The sequence below is a fragment of the Neodiprion pinetum genome, chromosome 7 (genome assembly GCF_021155775.2).
Source record: "Neodiprion pinetum isolate iyNeoPine1 chromosome 7, iyNeoPine1.2, whole genome shotgun sequence".
NCBI classification, from domain to species: domain Eukaryota; kingdom Metazoa; phylum Arthropoda; class Insecta; order Hymenoptera; family Diprionidae; genus Neodiprion; species Neodiprion pinetum.
Window position 1 is genome coordinate 22,755,569 of NC_060238.1, and position 25,446 is coordinate 22,781,014.

Sequence of the window (25,446 nt, forward strand, 5' to 3'; positions counted from 1 at the left end):
TTTTTTCTTTCTTCATTTCCAACGATTCAGTCCAAAGATAAGAATCATAATTTCACGAATAAAAAATCTCAGAATCAAGTTCAACATTACCCTCAATACGTGTATCAATTTTTGTATTAATAAATTAAAATGTCTCTTCATAAAAAATCCCGGAAAAATCGCTTTCTCTTTCATCTCTTAACTGCGTATAATCCTTCAAATGTAGAATTATCCGCGAAAAGTAGGATTACCGATAGCCGAGGAAGGAACGAACTCGTGGTGATGAAATTGGTGCCACCTTTTTCCACCCCTTTCTCCCTGATCTGATCCTTTCCCCCGGTGTCGATGCCTTAATCCCCCCGTTATTCTTCATCATCGGTGTCGAAACAATGGTGATTGGTATCCTGGCATGCTTAGCGGGACACGTCGATGAAGAAAAATAGCAATCAGCCGCAGAGGGATTTTCCATTCCCCGCGTCCCAAGGGCAACCCTCTTTTTCAATACTTGTTCGCTCATCTGTTTATTTTTATTTTCTCTCTCTCTCTTTCTCGATCCTTCTCTCTTCCGTTTTGGGATACTTTTTAATTATTATTCGCTGGTAAAGTTTCATTAGATTCGTTCGCGCGTGGAAATGTGATTGCATAATGCGATATGAAACCCGTTATTTCATGTGGCCGTCAATTTTGATCCGAACCGCGGGAATCGAATCGATTATATATAACCGCGAGCTGTGCTGGCGAATAGTATCGAGTGAATTGATTATGAAACCGTTACAAGAATCAAAAAAAAAAGAAACACAGAAACCTGATGATTTCACTGTTCCAATTATAAATTCGAGCATGTACCGGGACTATCTCTTGAAACTTAAAAAATCAATTGCGCGTGCGCGGGTTTTATCGGCTGTTCGTGCAGGCTGGCCAACCCGAGTTTCAGCTGTCAAACTGGTTCTGGCGGCGATGTAGTTGATACGAATTTTCGAGGTTAGAATTTCAAATAATTGACGCAGTGACTCGGAAAGGTTTGGGAAGCATTTGTTATCGGGTCGGAAAGTTGATTCTTCGAAGAACGATCGGAATTTAATGTTTATGCTCTTTGAAAATTCAAACGTACACATTTTGCGTAAGTTGGCACGCCTGCGTCGCAGGCAAGAATATCGCTGCGGGAAGATTTCGCCGACCAATGAGATTGAATTATTTGGCGCATGCGCGGTTGATTTTCAAGTTTTAATTGATTGTCCCGGTATACGTAATTCAGCGATAGAATTTATTTCATCACGTTGGTAGCTGGTGTCGATATCTCGTATCAGGCGAAGATCACCGATCACCGATCCTGTGGCATTTCTTATTGCAGATCGAGGTTACACACGTGTATGTATATCGAGAGGCATTGTGATGCATACTACCCCTCGACGGAACCGTATATGCAGGATAATCCGATTCCGCTTCTCCCCTGTCCCGTGGGAATAATACAGGAATAAGTGGGACACGGAAGACGAGAAAAAGGAGGTGGAATTTCCAAAGGCAAAAATTTTGCATTTATTCTTGTAAAAATTTTTTCTCGTCTTCAGCGTGATGCGAAAAATCAATTTGGACTGCAGGAAATTGAATGATCGGAACGAAAAGTGGGAGCATGAGAGATGAGGTGGCTAAAATTGTCACAGGTTGGGTGAAACTGAGAAGAAGATTTTTGCGAAGGAATGTTCCAAGGGTGGTTCGGTTGCTGTAACACAGTTTTTAAAATTATTATTTTTTTCTTCGTTTTATAGCGATTATATAATGTCGCTTTTTTGGATTGGTGTAAGAATTGGAACGAGTTTTGTAGCTGTGGTTAGAAAATATTTTAGTACGTGAAAATAAATCGATGCTAAGGTCTTGTTGGTCTGAAAAAATGTGTTAAATTTAAAAGAAGATAAGAAAAAACCGATTCAACGTACTGCAATAACCGAAAAATGTTACTTTTGACGACTGTATGAATAACACTGAATATAAATTGCCTGTACAAAATTCTTACGTTAATCTAACAATATTGAAACCATTTTTGTAAGGTAACCAATTTTCTTACAACTTTTCGATAACTACAACGAACGATGAAATATTGCGACATGATGTAAGTTATTACTGTTAGAAATAAATTGATTAAAAAAATCGTTCGACTGAAGGAATAATTCATTTCCGATAAACTTACCCCGCACACATATACATGTTTTACATAAATTATCAGTTCATGGGATCGTCGATTACGAATCTGAAATCGGATTCTAAAAATTGAAGATGGCGGTTCCAATATCGCGGACGTAAATTTCAAATTCAATCGAATCCAGAGTTTTTGGGGTCGCTGCTTACGAATCTGAAATCAGATTTTGACAATCCAGTATAGCGATTCCAAAAACTCTTGCATACAGTTTTTTGACTGTATTCAATCAAATTTGAAATTTTTATACACCATACTGGATCCGCCACTTTAAATTTTCAAAATTTGATTTCAGATTCGTAATCAGCGTCCCAAAAACGGTAGAATGTTATCTTTTTATAAAACTAGACTCAGCGTAATAACGTGTGACTCAAAGGGTTAATCGACCTCTTTCCGGCCTGCCAAAATTCCCGATTTCTCTAACTAGTTTCTGTTTTTGGCACGAAATTTCTGCACGAGTAAGTCAGGGGCGTGTATATAGCCACGGAAAAGGGGGCTTAAGTCGAGCTTAATTTCCCCGGCGATATAGCAGCCAGAATTGTGAGTAGAGGGGTGATGATCTCGGATTGCATCGTGCCGAAGTAAACTATGCGAAGCTCTCGCCGGGCCTAACTTTGTTTCCAATTAGTTTGGTACTGGAGTTAAGATAGCCGCGGTAATGTTACCGAAAAGCGAGTCTGCTGTGGACGCTTTCGGCGACTGCAAGAGGGACGCAACTTCCGGTTACCGGGCTGGAATCACCCGCAACTGAACCGCGTGCAGAATTCCAGGATGTTCAACATCGACCTCACAGCTCGCTGCGCCGATTCTTCTCAAAACTTTATATTCTACCTGACTCGAATAATTCAGGGATGAATCTAAGACCTGAAGCACGTGCGAGTCATGTTCCCATCGTCTCACGAACGCGAGTTAAAATTAGATACAAAATAAGGGGGAGAAGAGACGTCCCACGTTCTTATATGTATACAAAATCGATGATTCTTCCTCGATTCGTCACTGTTTCCTTTTTTTTTTTTTTATTCTCTTATTCTGAAGCTATTTTCGCTCAAAAGCGGTGGAATATTATTCAGTACTCGACACACACGCGTGTGATACTTGTACAAATGATTTTTTCTCGCAGGGTAAATATCCCAGGTCGATCTCTCAGATTTGATTTCTTCTGTTACGTGTTATAGCAGACTGAAAACTAAGCGAAACCTATTTTTTTTTTTTTCTTATGTATCTGCCGTTATAGACTTTAAAGCGGTGAAAATGACACGCAAAGTTTGATGGATTCGAACGAACCAACGTTAAAATGTTTTAAACATGTGAATATGAATAGAAACATTTCAGTGTTTGTTTCATTCGCATCCGTGAAGCGCATCAAGAAATCACGAAATTACCCGGTTGGGTGCTCATCTTTGGGGGTCGTTTTCATCCTCTTAAAGTGTCTAACGGTGGATAAAAAAAAAAAAAAAAAAGAACTGTATCGTTTAGTTTTCAGTCTACTATAACATGTTAGAAAAGAAATCAAATCGAGAAGATCGTCCTGGGATACCTTCCTTGTCAAAAGCTTGAAGATGCAAAAAATTCTACGCACAAAATCTCTGGTTTAATCGTCGTAAAGAAATCGATCAGTCAATACGAATTCGTTGCAAGACTGTTTCTTGAAATTTTTTTCACCCTGATTAGATCCACCAAAAATTTCGGTCAATTATTCAAAACGCGTCAACATTCCGGTCGTCGTAAAAGTTTCGTATCTTGTGGCATAAATATATCGAACGGGGGTTTTGCAAATATGCATATGCATGCAGAGTACGTGGGTATTATATATGTAAATGCACGTAGGTAGGTATATATATATACACATATATGCGTTGTGTGCAAAGTACGACGAGACGCAAAGGCACCTTTGGAATTAATCGAGTTTCCCCCCGTCTCGTCTGATATTTTCTTTCTTCCCCGTTTACTTTCTTGCGTGTTTATACGCTGGGTCGTTTTTTATTTATGTACTTTTTGTCACTGTCCTTCCAACCGAGTTTTCTTTTTTTCGAATTCACTATGGTTACCCTAAACAGCCGTACGTCAACGCTAAACTGACTCTGCCTGCATTTTACCTCTCATATTTTATACCGAAGTTTCACGTAATTTCGATAATCGATTCCTCGATTGCACGGATTACCCGTTTCTTCGCCTATAGGAGAAATAATTTTCAATACAATCTTCATGGCGAAATCAGGGAGGAAAACGATGGTTTCGTAATCGAGTTTCTGTACGGAGAATGGCAAGAAAAATAAAATTACAATAAACGGAGCGTGCGGAGGAAGATCGGAAAGGAGGACGATGAGAGAGTAAATAGTATTAAAATAGGACCGAGGAAGGAGGAAAGGCTCGACGCTGGGGAAATCCTTTGCCTTTCCCGAGGTGTACAAACACGAGTTTCACCGGCGGACCGGTCCGCAAATATTGGAAACTTTGCATATCCGAAATCAATCGGTAGCAGCGAGCTTCTGCCAACTGCCGGCGGACACGTTTCGAGCTTTCTCGAGCTTAAACTAGAACCTAGGCCCGTAATTTTCTTTCGTTGCGTTCGAAAATAAAAAGATTTAAGAATAATAAAAGACAAAAAAAAAAAAAAAAAACAACAACAACAACCGTGATCAGCGGACGTTTCAAATTTCGGGACACGCGCAAAAAGTATGGCACATGCAGTCGTTAGTCCGAGGATATTATTTTTGCTAATAAATCACTCTCTCTCTCTCTCTCTCTGGACGACATGCGTGAAGCCAGGGGCTCTATGATTGATTATTATTCATTAAGAAGTTACCCGGTGTAATTACACCTTATTAATAATTCATTCGCTCGTTCTATGGATCGTTACGGTGACTCGTAGCTTGGCAAGTTACACCCCACAACAGATCTCGACTCGTGGTTAAATTCGGAGTTTATTGGCCGTTCGAAGATGAAAACTTCAACGAGACGATAATCGGTGAGGAAAATAAAAGAGCGTGAGAATTTTGAATGACGGTACGGACGATTGCTTGTAGAGTTTAATAATTTATTATAATAATCCCAGGTAAATGGGAACGAAATGAATATAAAAACGATTATGAAGAAATGGAAAATGGAGGTAAAGGAGAAAAGATACTCCATGAATATTCGCCCCAGTATTATACGAAATTCAATTCTCTCTTTCCAGGAGGTTAAGCGTAAAAATTCCGTATGCAAATATATACGTTTGTATTATAAATTCCTGGTTGTGAAAAGTAAGCAAGCGTCTCCTACTGAGAACACACAGCCGGCCCTGTTTATTTCTTTGGTGCTTCTAGTAGTTACAATTTTCTCGCTCTTATACGCGTGCCGCGAGTGTGTGCAAAAACCGCAGACATTGGGTGTAAAGGCCGAAAAGGCGAAACAACAAAGTCTCGGTAAAAGTGGGATAGAATAAAAAACAAAACGAAATTACTGCGAGCGAAGAAAGAATGGGGGGAGCGGGGGGGTGGAGAAAAGAAGAGAGGAGGAAGAAGCATCTGAAAAGAAAATGGCTAAACTCTTTCTCAATTCCCTTCGGCAATCTCGTCTCTCTGAAATGCGTTTTTTTTTTGTTGCTCATCGTTTTTGTGCCCCCCCCCCCCCCCTCTCTCTCTCTCTCCCTTGTCAACCCCCTTAGAGCAAAAACGTCCGAGCTGACATCGGCCGTCAGATTTCCTTTCATTTTTTTTTACTTTTCTCTCTCTCTCTCTCTCTCTTAGTTCTTTCGGCATCTTCTCGTGTTCGTTTATTATCGCAATCTTTTGCGAGGCGAGAAACCGTGAGGTATCTTCAATTGCCGGTTAAATACGAGCTTCTGCGCGAAGAGCCACGACTGTTCAACTTTATCTTGCAGAAAATCCAGTTTATCGGTCTCTAAGAGACCTTCGCCGAATTCTTAAGGCGCGGCGTTGGACGATTCGAGAAAACTCGGCGCCTGCCGTGTCTTTATTTTCATTTTACCACCCACGCGCTCCGTCTTTCATTCATTCATATTTTCTGCCGGTCTTATCTACCTCCAATTTGGCTTATGAAAGAAATAGAGAAGTGAGGTAATCGTTGAGATTTTGTTGATGAACGGATTTTGACGAAAGAACTAGTAAAACAATTATTTTTGTGCTAAAATTATTATTATTCAGATTTATGCGAGAAAATTGCATAAACTTGACTCGTAAAGAGTAAACTTCGCGGAAAGTTTACCAAAGAAAAAGGTATTAATCTTGAACGAACTTCACTCGTCAACACTCATTTTTTACAAACTTCGCTCTCACAAGATTTGTCAGCACTTTAGACACGTTGATTAAAAATTATGAACTTTTCATCGTGACGCGTTTAATTTTACATTATCCTGAACAACACTTTAATCTACATATATTGCAAAATGTGAGTCGAATGAAACCATGATGAAGTAAAAAAGCGTAATTGATACGTGCGGAAAGAAATGATTTACGGGATGACATCACTGTAAATATCGAACAATTTGCAACGATTTGTTTTGTCTTTTTTTTTTTTTTGTTTGATCGAAGAAATGGTAATCAATATTTAAAGAATTTATTAGTCGTGCATTTAAATATAATACAAAAAATTATTGTCAACAAATGTTTACAAATAGCGACACTGGTGCTGTTACCTCGAGACGTGTTCAATGTGGAAAAAAAAACTATTCAATCTACATATTTGTAACCAAAGAAATACGTAGGGGATTTTGAAAATATTGATTTTTGTGTGATTGGTGAGTACCTAAATAAAAAACGTAAGATTTCCGCCAAAAAAGAGGCAATCATTTGTCATTAAATAATATTTAAATTGACTCATCAAAAATACCCTACGTATTTCACTAGCTATAAAAATGTTGATTGCGTAGTTTTTGTTTTTTTTTTTTCTTCGTTTTCTTCTGGATTCAAATTTGCACCAGTTTCACCGCATGTCGCAGAAATCAACACGTCTCGCAAGAATGGCTCCAGTGTCGCCATTTTTGAGTATTCTTTGATGACAATTTTTTGCATTATACTTAAATATATGCCTGATAACTTCCTTCATAAATATTATTATCTCATTACATTTTCTACCATCAGAAATGAGAAAAAAAAAAAAACGAAATTGTCAAATGTTACACCCCTCAACGAAGCGAATAAATTGGATTCTGTTTGGTTTTCATTTTTGTCGAGAACATGTTTTTTTTTTTCCCCCCGCACTCCGGTTCAGTTTCGCAGCGCATCGTGCGAGGGGTTGAAACTAGATGCAGGTTTTACGATCTCGACGCGGTGACCCGACGAGCTAATAGCTCGCCCCCGTTAGATGGCGGGTTCGATACCATTCTCAATTATGATAAATCGCGTATAATTACAGTGGGTGGGGTAGCCGGTTTATCCGGGGACCAGCTAGACCGGTGACCGGTAGCGAATAGCGTTTTCCGAGGGTAGGCGGGGGTCGGAGGGGCGGCGATTTGCATGCGGCCAACTTAATCAATGCCAACACCTCGACTCTCGCCGTTCGCCGCGTAGAGAAACGTTTCGAGGTGTGCGGGGCGAGGGATGATCAAGAGAGGAAGAAAGGAGCTGAGCTATAGGACAAAAGAAAACATCGGAGGCGATGATAATTAAAGTGAGATTAGCGGTGGATTAGCGGCTGCGCCGATTAAGCAATTACTGCCTCAGAGATTATGCAATTATGGCCGGACGATTAACGGACTGCAGTCCCGCGATGCACCGGCCTGAATAAAACCCAAAGGGAGAAAGGGAGGCTCGAATTCACCCCCAGCTTTTTTTTAGAGGCACAGCGATCCGAAACGAGGTAAATTGTTTGAAAAATTGCTAAAGAACGGCCATCTGCGACGAATCGAATTTGTTTAGTTTTTTTTTTTTTGTAATAAAAAGGTTTGAAATTCAAACTATCATTTTTTCTAAAACGGGTTCGAAGTCAAGGAAAATGACATTGTTTTGTTTTTTAAGAAATAGCCTGCGATAATTTGTCGTATATTTTAAAACTTTTTTATCGTTGGAAAAAAAAAAAAAAAAAAAATCCGGTTCTCTAGCAATTTTCGACAGAACTTGCCTTGTTTTGGACCACAGTGAGAGGACTCAGAGAAGAGCTCGACATTTCTTCGACTTTAAAAAAGGCGCGGTCGAACTCTTGCGGATCCCGCAACTATCGGGATCCGGAATTTCCGCATCTAGGTCGAGCGTTGCGGAAGGGGCGCGATGGGATGAAGAGCAGCCAGCTCGTTCATGCGAAATGATCCAGGACCGTTGGACCGAAGTTTAATAGATTTATGGGGATATTTTCATGCGGTTATGGCCGTATCCAGCAGGCTCTAGTCGGCCCCGTTATCCATCTACACACACGAGCCGCTGTGCCTAGCACTCGTGATATTAGCTATCCACCCCTCACGGCGAATCCCCCGCGACTTTGAATTGTTCGGAAGTTAAATTTTCCGTCCGGATAGGCAAAGGTCTGATCGAATTCCGGCCGACGGACGAACAGCGACCCGGACCTTCCTTTTGTCAGGGTGCAGGTATTCAAAGTTTGATCAAACTCTCGAAAAATAATAACACGGCCTTTTGTTCGTCTCGGATAAACAGAGCCTGACACGTTTCCACAGTTATGAAATGGACACACTAATTTCGTTCACGATTTTCAGTCAATTAGTATCAGAAAACCTCGATCGCATTTTTTTCCTGCATACGTTGATTTCATTCATATTTTTCGAATTACAGCAAACAATTTCTTGGGAAATTCATCGCGACTTTTCAAGAAAGAACCCGAGTTTCAAACCACCATTTTTTGACGTTGCAACTTAATCGTTCAAAGAATCGAAATATGTCTTGACGTTTTTACCCAAGAAATAATATTTCAATATTTATTGATCATGAAGTAAAACTTTTCAGTAATATCAATCGGGCATCATATTTGCTACTAGAAGAATATAATACGCACAATTTTTTTAGTTTTGTTAGTTAGGATAACCTTAAGAGTAGTAATTCTTAGTTTCTAAACGGCCGAATTGGGACCTAAAAAACGTGTCTAACGTCTTTTGATTCACTACAACATTCACCGTAGTCCGGGAGCCAGGTTGGGATAAAAATCTCTTCGAGCAAACACTAGAAGCTGTCTCTGTTCTCGGTTGAAGAAAAAAGAAGAAAATAAATAAAATAGCATTGCCGGCATACTTAAGCTGAGACAGAAATGGATAGCGAACTGAGGCGAGGTGAGGACTTTGGCTGGCGAATATTTCCCACCCGGCTGCGTCGCGCTTTCCGCACGAACGAGCCGCTCTATCCTCACCTCGTATGTCTTTCTGTCCCCCACGTGTCTCTACGTCTGTGTACTCAAGAAAAAGAATCCTGGGCGAGAAACCAGCCGGAATAAGAAAAACCGACGTGAAACGGTTAGGCGACATATGCTGCAAGTCCGAAGGGTGAACTATCGCAGTCAATGGTTTCACCCCTCTCCGCGAATCATCCTTGACGAAATCGATCATAGTCAATTTTATGCCCACTATTCATCATTCGGTGGAAATAATGAAGAAAGTGAAACACTTCAAATATTTTAGAATGTATAATCGTAGCTTCAAATCACTCAATGTCCTTAAGCTCAAGATGTACTTGAAATTATGTCACTTTTAACATATCGAATTCAAGCTCTACATTCTATCAGATGTTAAATGGTTTTGCACTCGCTCAACACTCCAAGAGACCCGAATAACCTGAAACGTACATTGAGAACAATAAGGCCATTTCAAAACCCCGAGATTTCATGACACTTTACTGACATGTGTATTTAAATTTTGTTTACAGATGCGTCGCAGGTCAAAATAACGCGGCACACAGTCCCCGACTTTGTCGAGAGTGGAAAGGAGGATTTCGTGATTTTGGACTGCGACTACGACCTGGAAAAGACGCCGAGTGAAGGATTGGTGGTGAAGTGGTTTCGAAACGAGGTGGAGTTAGTGTACCAATGGATAAACGCCAGAGACGAGAAGGACACGGACGGTTGGAAGAAGCCACAGAGCGTGCCACCCTTCGACAAGTACGTCGACCTGCGGTACAAGGCGAGTGAAGACAAGTCGAAGATGTGGCGGGCGATAAAGTTGAGGAACCCGACTCCCGAGCTAACCGGGAACTATACCTGCACGGTCTTCGGAGTCGCGGGAAACGAGGCGACTAGCAAGAAGCCGATGGTCGTTTACTGTGAGTATGAACATGCAGTGATCAGTTGCGAACAGGGTTAAAAGGGGGGGACGTAAAGCGATGGGGTGGTTGGGAAATGACGCGGAAAGTTTCGATCGCTGGTCAACTAGTCGTGTTCTGTTGGCCAAGGCCAGGACCGAAATCCATTCCGGTAAAAGGCTGGCTTTGGCCTCGGTGCGTAACAAGTCTGTAGGAAAAAAGGAAGGCCAGAGCAAGCCCTCTTTTTCATCCCCGATGTACGGGTGAAACTGCGGTGATATTCATCTCACCCAAGGGCTGCGTGAAACTCTCAAATCCTACGTTGTCTCCGGCCTGTGGTTCCATGTTCAAGACGAAGAAGAAGAAGAAGAAGCTAATGGATGGTAGCAAAAGGCAATAGCCAAGCCCAGCGTGCTCTGCATGTGGTGCTCGTAACCCAAGCGTACACCCGAAAATACCTTAGAAACCTTTTTTCACTCAAGGCAGGGTACACTTTACTCGGAAAGGATTCTCCTTCTTGCCTCATCTCCTCCGCCTTCAACCCCTGCACCCTACACACCGCTTCGCGGAATTTTTTAATAACGCCACGTCTTATCGCCGCGTGGTTCACCACGCTTCCTTTGACGGCGGGTTGGATGTACGGGCAGGAACCATCCCTTCCGATCGTGGCTTCCAAAATAACGGCTGTAGGTACACCCTCTCTGACTCGGAGAGTGTGATCCACGGGCGCTCGAACTTGATTCATCAAAAACTTCTTCGCATATGCAGCGAGTCGAGTGAAGGCGAGGATCGTATACCGGCGAGTCAAGAAAACCGCTGATATGAAAAATCGGTTAGATTGACACCGGGTGGCGGAGAATTGTACATAAGAAGGGCTCTTAAACAAATGAGAGTTGGGCCGGGGAGCGAACTCCCTCCAGAGTTATCATCGTTATTATCTTTGTCATTTCTCCTCCGTTGAACAAGGGGTTTTTTAATAAGCCGTCTGCACCATCGCGTCGGGTCCAATCCGAGGTAAGGAACCAAGGATTGTGTGTACTCACCAAGGTTCGATGAGGCGGTAGCGCAAGTGATGCTGGGTAGGAGAGGTGGGAAGCTGAGTTTTCCATGGTCCACTGCTCCCCGACAAACGCAGTGCCCATACAATTTGCATCCTGACCCTCTCCCCGCTTTCCTTCTTTCCCTCTTGCCCTCCACCCGGCACTCGGTCCTAGCTTCCTCGTGACAAATGACGGTCGTTCACCATCCGCCTCGACCCTGCGGGGCCGCCGGCGTTGGGCGAAAGAAATTCTTTGGTGGATTCAGCATTCCTTCTCTCTTAGGTCCTCATCCTGCAGCAGATCCTGCCTCCGGAGGAACTCGAGCTTCGGTTCGCTGGTCAATTCACGGTGGCAGCTGAGAGGATGACGACGTCGTGCCTTCGACGACCGCTGAGGAACCCCCGACCGGGTTTTCTATTATAACGGTGTTGTACTCGAGGCCTGCAGGTCGAGTTCCCAGTTAATTAACAGCCTCTCCAGATCCACCAGATCCTCTTTGGGTGAGCTTTTCTCCCAACTGGAAGAGCCTCTTCACTACCGTTGGAAAATTAATTTTCGAAAAGCAAATTGTTTCGTTGACAATAAGCCGTAGGTTTACTTTCCGTATCCTTAACCGTTCAAATCGTTCCGTTTGTTCACTTGACTGCGCGTTTAACGAGATGTGATTTTTTTTTTTCTGGAGGGGTTTTTTGCTCGCCAATTTTAACCGCGTATATTTCGCGATCCCCGCTCACTTTTAACCGTTTCATGCCACCGTTGCAACGATCGGTCCTTCGGCTTCTCCGCACCGCCGCAAGTGTTATTTATCCACCTAATTTACGATCATATTTCAAGCCCCCTTTAGAACGGAATATCGAGACTGGGACACGCGAGGGTAAATCTGCATCGAGAAGGGAGGAGGAAGGGATTTATTTACGGAACAACGGTACCCCAGCCTGATAGGCACGACACAGAAGCCATAAATCGGGAGCTGCGTAAACACGCTTCAAATTAAATATTGAGTCAACTTTATCACTGAGGGAATACCGAGAACCTGCACATTCCCGGCTCTGCCTAGGGCTTCTTAATTAACACTATAAATTCTCGGTGGGCATCATCATGTGCGACCCATCCCAAAAGCTCAATTTCTCCGTTGGAAATTCACCGGATCATAAGACGCCCACCGTCGGCCGATTATGGAGCTCGTCAGAAATAATTGAGAGACCAAAATCTTTCGACGTGAGGTCGATCGTAATCGAATATATTTAATGGAGGGAACGGAGTGAACCGGATCGATTTGAGGCGGGGAATAAATGAAACAGGGTATGATGTTAAAAAAAAAAAAAATGAAAGAGAGAAAGAGGACGGGGAGCTGAGAAATAAGATAGAATTCTACGCTGAGTTGAAAATACGACCGTCAGACACTGTCTATCCATTACTATCGCGTCTACAGTGTCTGTTTCCTTTTTCTTTCAATTCTTTCTTGTCTTCTTCTTATTCTTCTTCTTCTTCTTCGTCTTCGTCTTCTGTTTCTTTTTCTTACGCTTCGTGTTTCTTATTTTAACTCCACCAGTGTCACCCATCCTGAAGCAGACGCTTTGGTATATAAAGCGTTACTCTCCAAGACGTTACTTCTGCCTTACAGCACTACTCTTTTCAACCCTTTTCTCCTCCGCTTTTCCCCAAGAATACGAGATATATCCGAGATGTGCTCCGGATACGAGAGACGCTGCGTTACTCCGTCCGCGAGAAATACGAAATCAATATAAGACGCCGGATGAGATGGTTAAAAATGAATCGAAGGTGTATTCTCAGCCTGTCGTTGGTGGGAGTCGAGGGCTTCACTAAGCTGGAAGTAATAAGACAGGTCAGATACCCCGTGCTCTGGTATATAAAAATATTCCAGAACCCCTCGCCCTTGGATTGTACGTTCATTCGTTCGCTTGTACGTTCACTCCTTGGCCTCCATCCGTGTCTCAACGACGTTCCGTAAGCTTTGGTTTTCCGAATAAGTGGCCTATGATCCATCGACTACCACTTTTAGTCGTGAGACAACACGAGAAAATTGACGTAGGAAACCATAGCTTATCCTCGACGTCGATTTTCATCCTGAAAAACGTTGCCACGGATGATCGAATGTCGGGATAAAATCGGGCAAGCTCTTGCTGCTTGAATCGGGCTTGACAGTCGGTAACTTTTAACCAAGGCAATTACGTTAAAGCTACGGGTGTTACGTACCGTGATTTTCACGCTTCGCCAGTTGGTTGATCTTGTGATGCAAGCTAAACTTCCCGACAGGCGGTGTAGCTTTCACAAACTCTCGAAGGCTGGTATAATGTTTCGTCGAAACTTTCACGGCTGGTCATCCTCTTCGCCCGTATAATTTATCAAATTTCACTTTCAGGTGATTTAAGAATTCTCTCTCTCTACAACTTTTGAGGTAATAATTTTGAGCTGAATTACCGTAAGCCCCGGGGGTCGAACCTGGGGAAATTAAAGTGTCACGTGGATTCCACCCCTGGTTTAAAGAGCGGACTAACAAGCCACGAAATGTTTGTTTCAGCTACGGGGAAGAACTTCAGCTTGATACAAAGTAAAAAAAGTGTCAACGGAACGGAAGGTGTGGAACTGACATGCTTCGCCGAAGATCTCTACCCGAGGCCCAACCTTCAGATATACGTCGAGTAAGTACAAATTGCCTTCATATCGTGATCGATTTTCATCGCTTCGCGTTTTGGAGCGTAGGTTTGTTCACAAAATCGGTCTGAACCTGAAGACCAGGTTCCTCGCCAGCGAGTTTTCAGGAGGTTCGTCAAAGCCGGCGATTCCACAAAGCACGATGGTTTGAAAGGAGTTAAAGTGGCAAGAAGAGGGTAGAAATCAGTTCTTTAGATCCTGGATAGGAAGTGGGTGTTGTTTAGGGTCCGAGTTGCACGGCTCACAGGTTCGTTGGGACCATGGGAAACGTGCGGTTAATGAAGACGTAGGTGTTTTACAAGTTGTCCACATGGGAGGAATGGTGGTGGCGGGTTTACCGGCGAATTAAGGAATTACAATGGCGTGTGGAAAATTGTTATACCGCGGACTGCTTATTAGACTCGCGATGGTGTGTCGTGGATCTATAATTGTGCGCCAAGTAATTACCCCGCAATCTAGCCAGCCCATCGCCCCTGTCGTTTCTGAGCCCTTAATAAGCCCAGCCCTCCTCGATTCTCGATCGAATCGCGATGATCAGCGCATGTTTTTTCGTTTGCTCCTATCAAACGTGCGACATCGACGTGTACACCGCTGTAAAACAAAGGCCTGGCTCGCTATGTTTACTGTTGACGCTTCCCCACCCTGACACACGTCACGTTCCATGCTGCGTGTTTCGAGTCAATCCCCGTTCTGTTGTGTCAATAATGCAGCGGACCGCGTGGCCCTTGAAGGGATGAAAAATTAATCGGCTGGAAGCACCGCGGAGAGTGAAACGCGCTCGTTGATATTGACACTTGATAATTCACGACCCCTCAAAAGCTTACCGAGAAGCTTCGCTCATGATGCTGTGTTTCGCTTTTTCCAGAGGCGTGGAACAGATCCAGAGGCCAGAGGTCACCCAGTCTGTGGATAATATGTTGTACGCGATTAGTTCGCGGATTCTACTTAAGGATAAGGATCTTCCGGAGGAGGTCACGGTCGGCTGCAACTTGACGATACCCGAAGCCAGATACTCCGTTTCCGATGACTCGGTCTACTACCCCGGTAAGTCAGAGTGTCACGATAAATCAAGGACGTGAAATCTGTTGATCAGGCTATGTACGAACTCGAACCTCCAATGCACTGGAAAAGGAGTACATCGGGTACGCGACCCCAAGCGCAATTGATGGTTTGAGAAAGCGAGAGAGAATGATTGGTAATAACTTTGAGCAGGTATTTGTCGGGAAATGGACTATTACACTTATCAGAAGTAAGATCTTGAAGCGGACCGAAACGCGCAACGGAAACCTTGACCTCGGTTAGAACGACGTCTTTAAAGTCTAGTGGTTTTCCAAGTCGGCCCGCAGTAATTGTGCCTTATTCGAACCCCGGAAGCGGTTCTCCAGTTGTTCGTTGGAGAAAGAAAAATTGATAAAACGGTACAAGAGAAAACTTCACCCTCGAGAGGAATAACGGAACACTAAAGGTAACCGGACGAAGAGAAAAGCAGCTGGGTAATTGGGTTACAAAGTGACGATGGGGGCGCGAAAAATCAGGTCAACCATCGGCGGGAATTGAAACGCAAATGTGGACAGTGAGGCGACTGACGCCTTTTTCAAAACATGATACTCGCGTTCGCCGTTGTCATACGTCGTTACCAGAGTGCCACCCGCTTTGTCATTCGATCCATTCGCGCTCGTTGCTCTTTCCATCCTTCCTGATGCACTCGCTTTGGTAATTGGACGTTGAATTAAACGACGCGTACTGCAGGGGTGGAAGCAGCGTGTATTTCACCCCGGGGTGAAATCTGACGTATGTGACGGTCCCGTTAGCCAATTGCTCCAGTCGGCCATCCCCGAGTCGAATTGGTACCAGTGAAAAAAAATTTCCGCATTCTGAGTTTTCCCATCTTTCCGCTCACAATCAGTGTATAATGCAAAACCTGTATTGCACCGCAGTTCCATTCTCTTGACACCCTTGGGTATAAAAGTTTTCGGTAAACTATTCCGTTTAAAAGTTGACAGCGCAATGTTACGTCGCGCAAAATTCCTTCGGGATACACCAGTCGGCGATAAAAGTACGTATAAGGAGTGAATTTATTTCTCGTACAGTTCCGAAGGGGACTTTATGACGGTGATCACGTCTACCTGGCTGTCTGCCTTCGCTTATCTGCTGAACAAACATCTTTAAACGTGGCATTTGAACTTCCTGACGCGAACCTCAAGCTGTTCTTTTCGTCTCGTAAGCTCTCTTAATCTTTACTGGGATACACAAGGGTGAAACACAGTTTTCAGGTTCTGTTTTATTCCCATTTTTTCCAGTCAACTCTTGACTACCAACCTCTTCAGGTTCGCCTGCACTCAGCCCAAGCGTTATACTTCCCTGCGCAGCTATACCATATCATGCATAATATACACACATGTAAGTGTCACTATGTGTCTGCTTTTTTAATCAACTAAATAAACGCGTCACCCTGCTGAATCATTCTGACTAGCTCGATGGCAATAACTGGTGTCGGCTACTGCAATCCATTCGTATTACTAATCGAACCGGGCTGTGATTGACCTAATAGAACGAGGGGCTCTTCAACCCCGGTAGTGAAAATCTACGAGCGTTAGAAATGATGGAATATCTTTTACCACCAGGGCTGAAGACCCCCCGACAAAAGCGCTTTCTAGAAATTTTTGTGCATACTTGATAGACGCGGAATGCGTTTGGTGTTTGTTACGCAGGGTCGCCCATTACTACTACCACCGCTACGACCACGTTGCAGCGAAAAATGGACATCCAGGCATCAGACAACTCACAACCAGACACTGTCATTGGTGGTGGTAAGATATAAGAAATGCTGCTATCCCCATATTTTCACCACCATAGAGAGCCTAACACCTTCTAGCATCGTCTAATAACTGCACACTGTTCCCTCAGACCATTACCCCAACGGACTTTCCTCTTCCTGGTTCCCGTTTTTGGGGGGTTTTCAAACCGCGTCGCGGATATAACGCTCAGAAAACGCTTCAGACTCTCGGTGGAAAACCTTCACCAGCTTGACAAGCTCACTTAAAGATAATAAAAAGCCTTTCAGAGCTCGCCTGAAACGCGATCTGTCTCTCCATCTATCGATTCTCGGCAGCTCTCATTCAAGTACAAGCAGAACTCTGGGAACTATCTCACTTGAGAAACTCTGGTAAGAGGAAAGTCGGGAAGAAGAGATTTTCACTGACTTAGCCTATGGGTACCTGGAGGTGTACACATGACTTATCCATCCAGTATTAGTTGAAAAGAATAAAATCCGAGCAAATACGAAGAGAAGTGAGCATAAGCACCGTGTGCAAGAGAAAAAAAAAATCACGTTGAAGAAGAACAAGAATACTTTTTTGCATCAGTTCAAACTCAAGTTTCACGCCAACTCCAGGCTCGCGATTTTCACCCTCAGATCGCTTGCTTTCCTGCACTTCTCCCACCGACTATCCTTGATGTTTGAGATCGGAACGAAGCTCCTATCATGACAGGAACTTTCCACCAGGCATCGGCCCCCGCAAATCCTCACTCCGCCCATTTTGCACCCCGAATGGGCCCCTTCAGCTCCACCTCTGTAATCCCGCAGCCCTACGACCACCCCTCAAGCAGCAACCGAGCAAACTGCACCCACCGCACGCTATCGCCGCTTTACTTCACGCTGCCTGGACTCTGTTTCGTAGTGTATACAGTTTTCACCGCATGTGACCCAGATAATACAACTATACGTATCAAATTACTCTAACCCAGTTTGCTACTTTCAACTTTCTAAACTCTTGTTTTTGCACCTTGATACACATCTCGCGGCGCTGTTACAATCCACACTGCCACACGCATCGCATGGTCTTTGATGATTGTTAATTCTTTGCATCGAGACTGTTATACTTATTCTGCAGTTGAATATCGTTCTTTCTCCTTCTCGTTAGCGGCATAATTTTTTTACTGTGTCCTGGCGAGAAGTGAATTGTATGACTGAGGAATGGGGATCGTTAACTTATAATGGACTGAGTTCAAGGCAATCGATTAACCCAACTGGCACTGGTGCGATACCACTGCGATGATCATTAGCAGCTTTGCGATGATGAAAATAGTTGACTAGGTTTTATTCCAGCGTTTACGGTACTTCCGATTCGTTTTGTGGCAATTAAATTCTTCCATACTGCAAATCACGAAAATCTTGCGTACTCATACGCTGGTCTGAAAATATTCTTCTCTCGATTTTGAAACATTAATAGGAGTATAAGGTTGAGCTTGAGACAAAATTTTTACCTACAAATATGTCAACGGCGATACCAAAATTAATCAAAAAATTACTTTGCGATGTTTAGATTGATATATTTTTGCAATTTGTCAGGCCCAAGAACTTTTTTCGCAGAATCCCATATTGTAGCCACACTTTTTTGGACCTCAAAGACTCAAAAATTGCTTCCGACACATTGTAGGATCGATAGCTGAGAAAACACGACGGAACATCTTTGTTTTTTTAGCTGCATTTCTGAAGAGTATCGAAAAGTAAGTTGAATTTGCACGTCTTAAGTACAAAACAATTTTATTGAATTTCAACGTTAGAATAGCAAGAAGAGTTCTGGACACAAATCCGTATATTACTGACAAAGCCAAGACGCAAACCATTTCACAAACCTTCGAGCTGGTCTTATCGATCGAGAGTAAAAATCGTCTAGAGCCCCGCTCTGCCTGACCGTATCCTTTATCGACAAAGTCGGACAACGATACGATGATCGATAAAGTCAGTTGGAGCGGTGGCATCCCCCATTCTAAAAGATTCTATAACTTTTTCAAACACGGGAATGACACACGTCTTTTTCCGTCGTTAAAAAAAGTTCAAGTTGATTGGGTTGTCGTACATTGGCGTTAAAATTTACTCGAGTCGACACATTTCTGGTTTCAAAGACCAAAACATTTATCTGATCGTACAAATGTATCTTCGCCAGTTACTTTGAATCCATGATCCAAATTTGTCGAATATTTTCGAAGGAAGAAATGTTTCCCTTGTGGATTCGAGCGTATGGGGGAAGTAGAAGGGAGAAAGAAAGGAAAAAGCAGAGAGAGCAGGGCCGCTGCAGGTTTCACGCGAGGGACTAAGGGTTGTAGATTTATCACATCACCAAAGAGGCAGCCTTGTTTCGCTGGAGGGGAATAAGAGACGGGGATTGAGAGCAGCGGCGCAGCAGCGCAGCAAGGGTAGAAAGGCAGTTATGAAGTCGTTTGAATGTAAGCCTCCGCAAGCACCTTTTCATTCTTGTCTCTCGCCCCCCTTCCGACGCCTCACCGCCGCTCAGCTTTTACCCGATCTCTTCTCTGCCCCGTTTGAAAGCCCGGCGATCTCTCTTCGCGACACGTCAGACAAAAATAACAACCACGGACAGGTCTGCGTTATCGCTTCCTCCGTCTCGCCCCCGCCTCAAGACGACTTATTGTCGGGGAAAACCTGTGTCAAAAACTTTCTGAAAGAATTATAAATTCAAATAAAAACGTCACAAGTTCCAGAGTTTCTTCTCATACCGATTCCTCTTACCCTGAAGACACCACTTGCGATCAGCTAAGCGATTCCAGAGGACAATTGTGACCTCGAAAAAATGATCCAAACCGTTATTCGATATTCATGTTAATTGATGTGGATCATGTATTTCGTTATTCTCTTAAAATTTTAGATAACTTAAAAACAAGAATCTCACACCACTATTTGTTATTCCGAACAGCGAATGAACCGTAATTTCGATTACTTAGCGTTGTCAGTACCCTTCGAGATCCAGTTTCGCAATGTTTGCAAAATCATTTGGTAATTGGAATCTTTAATTGGAATTAAATACAATTTTCCACGTCGCAGAGCGATTATCCTTCTTGTCTCGAGTGATTTTTTAAATCTGAGCTAATTAGTACGAGAAACGAGGTAAAGCATCGGCGTGAGTTTGAGATACGAATTTTGACCCGAGCTTGTCAACCTCGATTGTAATTTCGGAGCATTTGAAGTTGACTTAGGGTAAGCTATAGCAGACGTTCTCAGTAGTCGAATTAAAATCGGGACTTTCCCGAGTTTTCGGCAAGCCGTGAGTCTATGGGCCCAGCGGGGAATTCGGGAGGGAGTAGGTAAGATGGATAAACAGAATCACCAAAACAAAGTCTCAAGCGCTAATAAGAAAATTATCAACCGAGAACCGTGGCGCAGAGGTTGCGACTGAGACGCTTTGAATGGGAACCTCGAGGCGGCCGACGCGAATCGGAGAAGGTATTTAAATAACCAGGAGGCGCCACTTCATCTGCCTTGGCAGAAATGGAACTCTCATCTCGACTCGGTAGTTTCACTCGTCTTCCCCCGTCTTTCCGCAGGCATTGTTTGTACTCGGGGCATTATTCAATTCTATACAGGATGAAGACGAAGGTGGAGGATGATGAAAACTCCGGGCGGGTATCGAGAAAATAGCGGATGCGAGGATGGAAGACTTTCTCGTTATAAACAGGAAACGGGCTGACTGACGTCTGGTTAATTGCCTGAAGAGCCGAGAGCGAAGATTGAAATATAATGCGAGATAAGATATCACGGAGGATTGCGGCGACCCGCTGCTCCGGGGCTCCTTGAAAAATTAACTGTCCCTCGGGAGACGACGGTCGGATCTCTCGGGGATTTCGATTCGGCTAAAAGGCTGGTTGAACGGTGAATTTTTCATTTACCAAGAAGCCACCGCGAGGGTTGGATGATAATTGCGGACCGCACATTGCGATCGTTTCATCCGGAGATGAATTTAACGCTGGAGCTACGACGAACCCCTGAATATATTTGATTAATCAACTCTTCAAGGCTCGTATTCTTCGACCCCGACTGCCGGTTCTTTATTCTTATTCAGGGATAGAGACGTGGGCACGTTATGTCAGCCGACACGCGACTTGACGTGACTCCAAAGTGCCGCGAGCCCGGGACCGGGAAGTCGCAATTTTCAATCATAGTTCGCTCCCGCTAATAAAGTAGCACTTACCTTGCTCCACTCTCCAGGATAAAGCCAATTTCTATAGTCTGCCCCTTGAGTGCATGGCGTTAAAAAATTGCACAAAGTGCTCCCCATACCCTTTCTACCGCACGACCAGCCAGCCGCCGGGACGGCTTATTATAATATCTAATAGCTTCATCGAAGTGATCGATTCCGCGTTGCTGGACCCTTTGCCAGTTCCCTCAATGTACCCGAGACGGCAAAATGGACGGGGATGTAAAATGGCGGAGAAGAGACTGTCTCCTTTTTTCCTTGACAACTGATGGAAAAGTTGAAACAAAGGATTAAGAAACTTCTGACGGTTCTTGTTACTATTTCAGTCGAGGAACTGTGAAAAGCTCTGCACTTTGTATTTGATGAATTCACAATAAGGTAACTCTTTCTACAGTCGAATGTACAGCGTAAGAAAAGTCCTGTGGAGTCACATAGTCATTAAGAATGTCGTGAAGTCGCTTAAAGTCGTTGTGTCATGATTGGTCATGGAGTCACTAGCAGTCCCTTGATGTCGTTCAAAGTCACTTGATGTCATTTGAAACAACATGAGAACTGTTAGAATGTGGTTGAAATCCTGATATCCTGAAGTCGCTGGAGGTAATTTGAAATCATGTGAAATCTGTTGATGTCAAGAAGTTAAGGTTCGAAGTCTTGAAGTTACGGATACACCGATATTCATGAGTGGAAGCCCCTTCGCGAATACACGAAACTATCAAATCTAACCTTCGGTAATCAGACAACCGCCTGAAAGGTGATTGGGGAATCGGAAATGTGATCTGAAACGGATGCGACCCTAGGTCTGGATCGAGGGCTAAGCTGGGCTGAGAGGTGGTTGGGAAAGTGGAGACATCAAACCTCTGTGTACATCTGGTCGGAAGGCATAAACGTATAATATAAGGGATACGGGATATTCGAGAAAGATCAAGGTTTATTCGTCTTTCGTGGAAGTTTCAAATCCCCCGGCGCTTTGTTTCGAAATGATCGGATAACTTTTACCCTCCACCCCCTTGGCAGAGGAAACACGCGGGGGCGTTTTCAAACTTTCCAACGGATATAATATGAATAGAAACGTGCGTTTGAATAATGCGACCCTTTGACCGTGTCGAAATGATGCGACGTCTCTCGAGGTGCGGTTTTAGTCAGAGAGTTTTGAAATATAGAAAAAATGAGACGCTGAAACGCGCCTGGCTTTTTCTGACCCTTTTCCTCGATCAACCGGTAAGAACTTTTGATTCTTCACTCGGACAATCGAACGGGTTTGTCTGTCCGTATCATGAGTCCTCTGTTCAACTCGACTCGCCGCGCAACAAGGATTCGCCAGAAATTCCGGTCCTCCAATTGTATTCTTAGCAAAGAACGAGAAGCAGATCATGGAAGTTCGTACTATCAGCGAAAACTTCCAACAGACTTCCGTACACCTTAGAAAGGTGAACTGGCAAAGTTCGGTAACTGTGATTGGTCAGTTTCTGAAACTATCAAACCCGGATTTTTCTCTCATGCACCTTTGCCTTTCATCCAGAGTTAAAGAGGCAAATATTCCCAAAGGATGTAGCGCTGTACTTCAGCACGTTTTCTCCGAAAGAGATTTTACTACTTTGATGCCGTAGTTGAATGATGCGGACAAAGGTTACCCACGGTCAAAGCTTAGCTCCAAATGAGTCGGAACTGAGGCAAAGTAAATCAGTTAGTTAACGTATCACATCACTGGCGGTTCAAATCTGAAATGGCAAAGGCCTTGCAGCCGTGAGTTTCTCACAGCAGAGTTTTCGGCTACTTCAAATGGCCCAACGGAACCTACTTTTCGTATTAGACGCATTCAATTTGCTGATTGAACATTTATTATGCTTCTCTGGCACTAAAAGCGATGTAGGCACTCACCGAACCGGCTCAACCAACACGAGAAACCCCACAACTAGTTTCTCCCGATGTTTCAGTCTACGGTAAAAAGCTCACCGGCAACGTGCTTTTCTCATCTAGAAACCCGTCTACTGCAGATATCTCGCAATTCTCGCAGACGGGAGAAATAAGCGTTTTTAAATTACTCCACAGTACATTCGAAACTGTGCAAGGGTTGAACTTCCGAACCGCCAGAAGAACCAGAGACTTTGAAGGGGTCAAAATTTCGGAACGAACAATTACGAATCGACAATTTTCACTGGTTCCAATTTCTCTCCCAGCCCATTGACCCCGAAGGTCAAGGCAAGGCGGCAAATTCGCGATGGAATTGAGCGGTAAAAATTGTATTTCAGCACTGTACAGCTTGGCGAATCCGGGATTTGAGGTATAGGGCCCGGATGCAATCCCATATCTCATCGGAGTATTGATCCCTCGTCAATGCCATGGGCGATGGATGTGGTCTGGGCTTCCAGGAAGGTGTGTTGCGATAAGCTATCGGTTCCGAATCTTTCCTTCATCCGTGCTCACTGCTTTGTTCCGACGATTATGTGTGGGTACGAGTGTGTTTACAAGCCACACGGAGAATGTTACCGCAGCTTTGGAAACATCTCAGCCTCCAGTCGAGTATTGGGCACAACCAAGGCCGTATATCCATGTCTTTTCATAACATTCCGCCGGATTCTCAATCCGCGGCTGATCCTCCGATATTATAATACACAGTGGCGAAACGTGTTGGACTCAAACTAGCGAAAGAGGAAAGCGGATGGTCGACGAATGTCCCGCAAGCTTGGTCAATCATGGAATCACCTGTTTTTTGCGATTTCGCTTGAAGGATAATCTTTTTTTCCGCATACACGTAAAGCCAAAAATAAGAAGAAGAAGAGAGTAAACTCAACGAAAATTTTGTGAAGAAACAGGAAGGCGAGGTCCTTCAAGATCACAGAAAGAGGACTGTGAGCCGGAGTAATGACTGTGGTTACGACCCGCTTCAATGTCAATCAAGGCTGACAGTAAGTTTTCTTACGCCAGATCATACCTTAAGGTATGAATAACAATAATCGCAGCAAGTCATCGAGGCCATTATTATACGAGCGTTTGAATCCCAAGGTGGATCGTCTCAGCCTTGAAAAACATCAAAGCGCAGCTTAATTCCAACAAAGCGCATGTAGAATCGAAGGTGGAAAAGCGCGGGGTGAAAAGGACCCCACGCTTAATGTGTCGCAAATGAAAGCTGAGCCAAACACTTGCGCGAGCTGGATGGCTGCAGAGAATAATAAGAACTTGAGAGAGAAAAAGGGAAAGAGAGAGAATAAAAGGAAGAAATTCACTTCAATCACGCTTGCTGAGCAGGGAAAAAACCGCCACAACACCAGAAAGCTGCCCTCTGAAGTAGGATCCTGATTTAAAAGCCGTTCTTAATTTTCGAAAGCGTCAACGTCAAGTCGCGAAAACTCTCGTCGGACGTCACTTCTGATCCATTATATATTTTAATAACGGAGAGAGAAGGACAGAGAGAGAGAGGTAAGCACGCGATTCAAAAGACAGTGAGAAGAAAAGAAAAAGACACAAACAAAAAAGTGCAAAAGAGAGGAAAATCTATCGAGACGAACAAGCGAGCAAACATTTTTCCGGTCGTTTCTCTTCCAAGGTGACGAATCTAATAGTCGTTTCGCTTTATGATCCCGTCCGAAAAAAAAACAAAAAAAAAAACCTCAGCTTTCAGTGTCCTGAAGGATCCTGGATTTCCCTGGTCCAGGATCCTCGGCGCGAAACGCGAAACCAATATCAAGAAGTGGCGGCGGTTTCCATAATGGTCGAAACGAGCAGTCCACACTCGAAGTCGAAAAACACCTTGGGGCTGACAGCACCGGCGACTATGGTGGCCATGATGAGGAGAGGAAAGGACCTCGTAGAATCCTGCAGAAACAGATTCTAGTATTCCGCTCCTCGATGCCGTCTCTTTCTTGTTTCCTTCCTCTATCCCGTATCTCCGACCGCTAAACCTATTAGGCGACGAGCTCTAAAGCTTTATGGAAGCTGACACCGGGGTTCCTATAACCGGGCTAATAGTAAGTATACACTCGATATTCTCTTCGTGGCGAAGGTTCAAGCAGAGCTTTTCCTAGAATGTCGCAAGCTCTTAGCTCCGAGTATTGCCTGTCGTTAGGGGAGGAAATAGAGCAACGAAAAAAAAAAATTCCGTTTGTTACGGCAGATTCAAAATTATTGTCAAATCAGCATCCCCATAATAACAGTTCGAATATCGTTTGAATTGCAAGAAAATTTTTCACAAGTGACTGTTCAGTGGGATTATTGCTTTCAATACTGTATTTTCTGGTTTTTTCTGGATGAAAGATACGTTTTCATCAATTGAATCAAGTCTGAACAGTTAAATTATCGCAAAAGATATAAGAAAATAGATTAAGAATGAACATAAACAAGAAGAATAGTAAATACATAGCAAACTTTTTGGTTTCATCGGTTGGGTACTT

At 43.7% G+C, this 25,446-nt stretch overlaps 1 protein-coding gene across 2 annotated transcripts in view; it reads left to right on the top strand.

Annotated features, from left to right (window-relative positions):
* LOC124222857 (uncharacterized) overlaps window positions 1–25,446 on the top strand; it is a 115,133-nt gene that overhangs the window by 52,109 nt on the left and 37,578 nt on the right. The window contains exons 2-5 of one of the 2 annotated variants that reach the window (XM_046634297.2): window positions 9,976–10,368; window positions 13,930–14,050; window positions 14,929–15,107; window positions 16,775–16,873. In XM_046634297.2, the coding sequence (XP_046490253.1) occupies window positions 9,976–10,368; window positions 13,930–14,050; window positions 14,929–15,107; window positions 16,775–16,873 (792 nt within the window). The remainder of the gene's footprint in view (window positions 1–9,975; window positions 10,369–13,929; window positions 14,051–14,928; window positions 15,108–16,774; window positions 16,874–25,446) is intronic. The other variant, XM_046634299.2, reaches the window with a different exon arrangement.